The 7,904-nt window shown below is 48.2% G+C and overlaps 1 protein-coding gene across 1 annotated transcript in view; it reads left to right on the top strand.

Annotated features, from left to right (window-relative positions):
* Positions 1-7,904, top strand: part of LOC103593393 (seizure 6-like protein) — a gene marked incomplete at its 3' end in the record, with an annotated part of 17,420 nt that overhangs the window by 6,054 nt on the left and 3,462 nt on the right. Inside the window, exons 2-3 of the mRNA XM_008576357.1 lie at positions 6,295-7,035; positions 7,843-7,901. Coding sequence (XP_008574579.1) covers positions 6,295-7,035; positions 7,843-7,901 — 800 coding nt within the window. The remainder of the gene's footprint in view (positions 1-6,294; positions 7,036-7,842; positions 7,902-7,904) is intronic.

The raw sequence follows: 7,904 nt of genomic DNA, 5'->3' as shown, positions 1-7,904 counted from the left end.
ATACCATTTGGAGGTTGGGATGAGATTACGAGTGGTAATGCCCTTTGTGGAGTGTAAATCATAATCTAAAGATCAGTATTGCTAGTGTGGGCATAGAGGGCTGCAACTGAGTCAGTAGATGAGACTCCTACTGACCTCGAGCCAACCCCGACCTCTGCCCTTTGTCCCAGAGAGTCTTCTCAAAGTCCAGATGGGATCAGCACCATGAATCTATCCAAGGCTGATCTCTAGGTGCCAGCACCTGCTGCCTGGTGCAGAGGCTAGTATGTAGTAAGTGCTAAATGAATGAATGAATGGACAGGTGAATAAGTGACTGAAGCGATGACCAAATATGCTGGGACAAGGAAACTCAGCCCTCACTCAATCCATGTTCCTTATCTATAAAATACGGATTATGCTAAGACCTTCTTCAGTGCTAAAATTCAGTGATATAAGCAAAACAAAGCTGATCAGCTCCAGAGGTGGGAGGGGAGATTTATTCAGTTCCAAGTACAGTGCCAATGGTCACTGTGGTTAACCCAGTGGTCCTGAACCAGAGGTGATTTTGTCACCCAGGGGACATTTGGCAATATCTGAAATCATTTTTGATTGTCACAACTGAGGGTGGATGGGGGGATGGTAGTGTGTAGGGGCCAGGGATTCTGTTCAATACCCTACAGTGCACAGGACAGGCCCTTGCCCCAGGTAAAAATATCCAGCCCAGATACAGAAGGCATAGAATTAACTGACTCTTCAGGGAAATCCAGGTGCTCTCAGTTTCGTTTTTGGTTTTGTTTGACATGTTTGGGCATGGTTTTTCAATCCTCAGACAGCCTTGTTTTGTTACTGCTTCTTCTGTGCTGTGTGACCCTGGGTAGCCATTTCCCCTCTCTGGACCTCAAGTTTCTTCTCTGGGCAGTTTGAAACCATGATCTGTGGGAGACTTTTGATCTTTAAGATGTGATGTTTACCTTTTGGGTTTGTCCCTGTTGGGGCTAAACAAACCAACGTGGGCAGGCTGAGCAAGTCCTCATCGTGAAGTCCGAAGGTACAAGAAATAACCAATGAATTGGATATTAATAATGATGACTACAATAGTGACTAACATTTTTGTAGTCCCTTTTACCAAAAATATATCCATTGATTCACCCATCAGTCCTGCCTCCTAGAGATAGTCACTGTAAATAGTCCTGTGAGGGAAAAATTATCACCATCCCTGGTGAGGAAACTGCATTCCAGAGACTTAATGACTCAGTCAGTAAATGAAGTGCTTCTGTGATTACAAATATGTCTTTGCCTTTCCGAGACCTCTCAACCACTAGGTGCTAAAGCCAGCACTTAAACACAGCTATTTTTGTAAATACTTTTTTTCACTTAAGAATGTATTATATGCTTGTTATGCACACTTTGGAAAATGCCAAAAAGTAGAAGGGAGAAAAAACATCATCAACAATTTCACCACCTAGAGGCAATAAGGTTCACCACCCCGTGCCATTCCTTCAAGTCAAAATACAACTCTCCGCATGGCAATCTGTTTTACTTGGTTGTTTCTAGTCGTTTACATACACACCATAGAACTGCTCTTTTCACTGAACGTGATGGCAGAAGCACTCCGCAGCTCCCGTTCCTTCACTGACATGGCTTTGTGCCTGCAGGATGACAAGTTATTGCTTGGGATTCTGCGTCCGTCCCAGCCATTCTGCGGCTGCCGGGCATTTAAGAAATAAACCTTCAGCTTCAGAACTTGTGCTTTTTCCACTTTAATGGGATGCTTCCCCATCTGATCTCCTATCTCCCATCAAAGTTAGAGAAAAAGCAGAGAGAGAGAGATGTTCCCTCCCCAACTTGGATGTCAGGACAAATGCTCAGCTGCCTTTCATGTGGCTTAGTTTCATCCCTGGAGAGAAGAGCAACATCTAAATGCATTTAATTAAAGAGTCATCTCTTCTGTTGGATCTCTGTACTGGGCTATCAGTGTGTGTCTGTCTTCCTGACTCCTTGAGGGCAGGGGCCATATCTTAGAGTGTTGCCTGTCTCATGCCGAGTGTCAACCAGAGGAGAAAGTCAACACCCAACACTTTCATTGATTGATTTATTCATTGACTACATCTGAGTAGGGAACTGAACGTACATGACAAAGGAAGAATCAGCCAAATGTGACAACTATGATTGAAACTTTTGAAGCTCAGAGAGAGAAGAGTGAATTTAACTCAGTAGTATTGGGGTCCCAGGAAAAACCAGCCTATTAGAGCAAGTTATTAAATTGCTGCATTTCTGAGGCCCTGGAATCCAATTCTGACTAATTCTCAATGGGACTTGGTTTTTTGCATGTCGCTCATCTGGCCAACATCCCAGCTTATGAATGAGGCCTGAAGGCTGCATACGTTGCAGACCACAGATACATATTCATCTGGCTTGAACTTGGCCTTACGTTTGATGCCAGCCAGCAAGATCCCACCTGTGTGTGATTTGGGGGGGTGGGGGGCATGTTGGAGGCAGGGAGGTGAATTTAACTGGTAAATACAAAACTTTCCTTGACAGTCATGTTTCCAGTGGGAAAAGGCTGACTTTCAACCTAGCTGCGTTTATGTCCTAAGTGCTTTATAGCTGCTGTGGTTAGTATCCTTTTACCCTGGGGACCCTAGGGGTGGGAGCAGTGGCTGTGAAGAGGAAGCCAATTGCAGAATCCATTCTCTTGTATTTGCTTCTGCTTCCATGGGCTGTGTTTGGGTCTTGGAGGGCTGGGATCACCAGGGGAGGTCACAGGCTTTAGAAAGAGTCAAAGAGTCACCACCTGCTGTGCAAACTCACACCCTGTTTCCTGCCACCTGCAACCTCCTCGGGTACCTATAAGGCAAAACTAAAGAGGAATATGTAGAAAGTCAGGCAAGGTCACAGATTCCTGAATTTCCCTGATCACCCTGATAATAAAAAGCACTGGAGGGACTTTTCAATCCTCAACTTCCCAAGACCTACCCCTGGAAATTCAGATGTGGTGGATCTGAATTCGAGGTGGGGAGCTGGGATTACAGCCCACTCAGCAGAAATACAAACAAAATGAGAATTTGGGAGGAAAAGGGGAAGAGCCTGCTTCAAGCTGAGGAGGAGAATGCCAGGTGACCACAATACCCCACATTTCTAAAGAGAGCTAGTAGAATGGACTTTGAGGTCAGGGAAACTTAGATTTGAACCCCAGCTTTGTTATGTGACCTTGAAAAGTTACTTAATATCCCAGAACCCCAGTCTGCTCATCTGTAAAACAGGAATATTTTCTACCTAATAAGGTGGAAAGAATTAAAAGAAGTAAACTGCAAAGCATTTAGCACATGCCTGGCCACCTATTCAGCATTCAGGAAAGCGATCAAAAATAAGATGTTATAGGGCCTGCCCGGCGGCGCACTGCTACAGTGTGCCGCTTGGGAGCGCGGTGGCGCTCCCGCCGAGGGTTCGGATCCCACATACAGACTGGTTCCCGCTCACTGGCTGAGCGAGGGGCGGGCACAGCACCGAGGGTTGCGATCCCGTTGCCGGTCCTGGTCCGTTACGGGTGCGACACTGAGGGTTGCGGTCCGTTGCCAGACACAAAAAAAGACAAAAAGGAAAAAAAAAAAAAGATGTTATAAATATCATATTATTGTGTGTAAGGAAAATTGATGCGCTTTTTGTCACCTTGTGTGTGCAGGTGACACAACTTGTTTTTCTAATCATGGTTGCCATCCTTCTCTCTCTCTCTCTCTCAACCTCCCCTTGTGATCAAGGAGACATATTTGTCAAGGGGCTGGCTGGCCACAGGACCCAACGCAACTCATCAGCCACTAGGGATTTGGCAGTCACTCTTCCCATTTATCATGGTTAACAAATGGTTCTAAGAATAATTGTGAATTACCTTGTCATGTCAAAAACTAACAATGTCAAGAGCTAGAATGGCCCTTACATCATATCTAGTTTAGCTGATACATAGAGAACACAAAGAGGAGACCCATGCAAAGTCACGTCAGTGAGTGGTGACCAGGATGGGACTACTACCCAGATCCCCCAACCCCTGGTTGCATCCAAGCCCTTTGCATCAAACCACAGCTGGGTCTCAGGAGCTGGGTGTCCTGACCTCAGCACCCTCTTCTCACTCCACAGTCTACAAAGTTGGTTCACAGCAATCATTGGTAAAATCGACGGTGTGCATAAAAGCCACAGTTTTGAGCAGCCTCATGTCTGATCTAAACCTAGGAAGTAGACAGAATATCTCTTTTATACAAAAGAGGCTGCTCAGCCTCAGAAAAGTTAATGGACTTGTCCAGGTTCACTCAGCTTGTAACTGTAGAAGGCAGGATTTGAACCCAGGTCTAACTCTGAAGCCTCAGTGCTTCCCAACTTAGACCAGGAAACCTGCTTCACCTCTGAATGACCATGACCTGCCCTCCTGTCATTCACACACTCTCTCCTCCCTGGTACCTGCTCCAGCCCCAACGTCACCGCCAGCCTGGAATGAGCACTGGCTGGTAATCAATGTTACACAACAGGAACATTTGTTGATGCCAGTTGCAAACTGTTGCAGTCTATATAGATTAAGCCACTGCCACTGACTCCATGAAAGTAAATGAGCCTTTCCAACGACTACTGAAATAAATTTAAATGACAGCACTGAAGGGCCTGGAGACTGTGGCTGAGTGAGTGTCTTTCTGCAGAAAATCGACAAGGACAGCTACCAGTCCGAGAACCTTTGTCCTAATGATGTCATTCCTCTCTGTCTCAAAATCATCATTGGAGATGTTCTGACTGCTTCAGATTCCTGCTGTGGGACTAGGATTACAATGACAACAGTTTAAAAAAAAAAAGATGACAGCAGCTGGCATTTACTAAGCACTCACTATGGATGAGGCACTGTCTTAAGTGCTTTGCATGCATTACTGAATAATGCAACCCTAGGAAATAGCCCCATTTCATAGCTGAGGGAACTGAGGCTCAGACAGGTGAAGCCATTCACCAGCAATTGGCAGAACTGGGTCTCAAAAAAAGTAAACAAAAATGATTTCAAGCACAATACTGCCAGATAGCTGCCTGGACCAGATCTCCTTCAATATTACTAGATGGTTTTACTTTCAAGACAAAAATAAATCACAAGGGACTAGCAGGGTATAAAAGGGCCTCCGGACCTTGGTCCCTACCTCCCTACCTTGGCTTTACCCCTAATCACCCTCCACCTGTGCATTCTGCCCCTTGCAAGTCCTTGTGTGCACCCACTTCAGCCAGACCCTGGTCTCCATGGGTCTTCACACATCTCTCTGTTTTTAATCTGCTTCATGATTCTGAATCCTCAAATAAATCATTTTGTGTCTCCCACAAAGTCATTTTTATATATAAAAGCTTTACTTTTATTTTTTTAAAAAGTGTGCCCCCTCAATCCCAGACAATATAATCCTGAACCAAGGCATAGCACACAGTTTGGAGAAGAGAGTGAGGCCTGGTTTACATTCCCACCATCCTCTTAGCTAGATGTCCTTGTGCAATGAACGACCTGCCCAACTGAACATGGCAGCCCTGCCCTGCAGATTGGGTTAAGGGCCCATCCTCTTTGTCCTGTTATCACACAGGCTTCTCTCTTTCTAAGCAATTATCACACCAAATAAGATTGTTTGTACTTTTCTGCCCCTGCTTCCCCTCCCCGAGTACATATACACTTGGGTCATGAGACTCTCATGCCCTTGGTTTCTGTAGTCCTAATGCTTAGCGCAGTCCTGGCATGATCAATTCCAAATCTTCAGGAAAAGAAAGGGAGTGGGGGAGTGAGGGAAGAAGAGGGTGAAGGACGGAAGGAAGAAAGAGCACAAGGGGGAACAAAGACAATAAAGGGAGAGAAGGCAAAAAAAAGGAAGGAAACGGGCCGGCCTGGTTGCGCACTGCTACAGTGTGCCACTTGGGAAGCGCGGTTGCGCTCCCGCCGAGGGTTCGGATCCCACATACAGACCAGTTCCCGCTCACTGGCTGAGCGAGGTGCGGGCGCAGCGCCGAGGGTTGCGATCCCGTGGCCGTCCCGGTCCGGTACGGGCACAACACTGAGGGTTGCGGTCCGTTGCCGGACACGAAAAAAGACAAAAAGGAAAAAAAAAAATTAGGTCTAATTGTAGGGTGTGCCTTTTACTCCTAAAGTATGGCCTCTCTCAAGTCTCAGCTGGATGCTGAGTGTTAAATGGTTTGGAGGCCAGCCCGGCATGACTTGGGTGCCACCCGTGGGAGGGCCACTGTCAGAGACTGACGGAAGGTAGGAGTCCTGAACCCCCTTGGCCCCAAGCTAACTGGTGTCTTTTCTCCTCTCCCAAGATGCTCGCTCAGAGGGAGATGCTGGCCCTTCTGGTCCTCACCTGCTGCCCTCTGGAGCACTGGACAGCAGCAGTCTGGCTAAAGACAGCCCTGAAGAGAGAGTGACAACAGCCCCTCTGAATCCCACGCAGCCGGGGGAAGAGCTAGGCGAGCTAGAGTTGGAAGGGACAGCACCCCCCGTGCATCACGACTCCCCAGCCCTGTCACCTCTGCTTCCAGAGGAGGCTGGCACCAAGCACCCCTTCTCCCCCAGGAAGCAGCTGCCTTCTCTCAAGCAGGTGAACTTGGCCAGGAAGCAGCTAAAGCCGACAGCCACCTCCACAGCCACCATCCAGAGGGCAGGGTCCCAGCCAGCATCGGGTCCAGGTCTCTTCTCCTCCTCCACGGAGAAGCCCCATCCACCAGGGGACCCGGACCCTGTCGTCACCTTTGAGCCATCGTCAGAAGTGCCCTTCTGGCTGGATGAGAAGGAAGATGCAGTCCCCACGACGCCGGCACCCCTACAAATCTCCCCCTTCACCTCGCAGCCATATGCGGCCCACACGCTGCCCCAGAAGCCGGACCCCAGGGAGCCCAACATGCCTGTTCAGGCCCAGGAGGCTGCCCCTGAGGATGCCAGCCCCATGAGCCTCGTGGACAAAGGTGAGAACGAGTTGACGGGGTCAGCCTCAGAAGAGAGCCAGGAGACCACCACGTCCACCATTATCACCACCACGGTCATCACCACTGAGCAGGCCCCAGGTATGCAGCCCCCAACTCCACCCACCCTCCTGCAACAGCCATGAGGCACCCACTGTGTGCAGGGCAGGGGGGTGGAGGGGATCCAGGGACACCCAGGCCCCCACAGTTCTCATCTATTGAGCACTAACTATGAGTTTGGCCCTGTGGCTCAGAATTAAGATCTTCACTTCAAAGAGGAGACCACTGAGACCCCGGGACCCCAGCAACCTGCCCAAGGCCACACCACTAATGAGCTGGATTCAAAACATTTCATTTTGAAACAGAATTGCCTAACCTGCTTAGAAGGCAGTAGCCTTTTCAAAGTGCTTTTACTTTGACCATTACATGTATTTCTCTTGACTGATAAAGTGCACTTGTGTGTTCCCATCTTTCTTTTATTTTCTCTCCCGTCTTCAAACACAGGAGAGGGACCCCCACCTGCCAAGCACACATTGGTTTGGGGCAAATGCAATGTGGCCACTCATTAGAGAGTGAGCTCTGGGTTTGAATGGTGCTTGCTGTGTGAGCTTGGCCCAGACACAGCCCTTCTCTGGGCTTTTGTTTACTTGTCTCTAAAATGGGAATAAAACATCAGTCCTCATGAGGATAAATGGGATCACCCTGTAGACAAGTTAGAATGTCATCTGCCAGCATATACTAAGTGGCCATTCCATGTCAACTATTGCTATTTTTGTTATATGTTGACTCTGGAGCTGAAGGAGAATTAACAGCATTGGGAGGGGTGGGGACAGGAACACACAGGTCCCCCTAGAGGCCCAGTTCCACCCCAGTTGTTCCTGGTGTCCTAATTAAAGTGCTTCCCTCCAGCTCTCTGCAGCGTGAGCTTCTCCGATCCTGAGGGGTACATTGACTCCAGCGACTACCCACCG

This window comes from Galeopterus variegatus, unplaced genomic scaffold (assembly GCF_000696425.1).
Source record: "Galeopterus variegatus unplaced genomic scaffold, G_variegatus-3.0.2 Scaffold1337, whole genome shotgun sequence".
NCBI lineage: Eukaryota > Metazoa > Chordata > Mammalia > Dermoptera > Cynocephalidae > Galeopterus > Galeopterus variegatus.
Note: the sequence above shows the minus strand (reverse complement) of the source record. Positions and strands in the feature narration are given on the sequence as shown.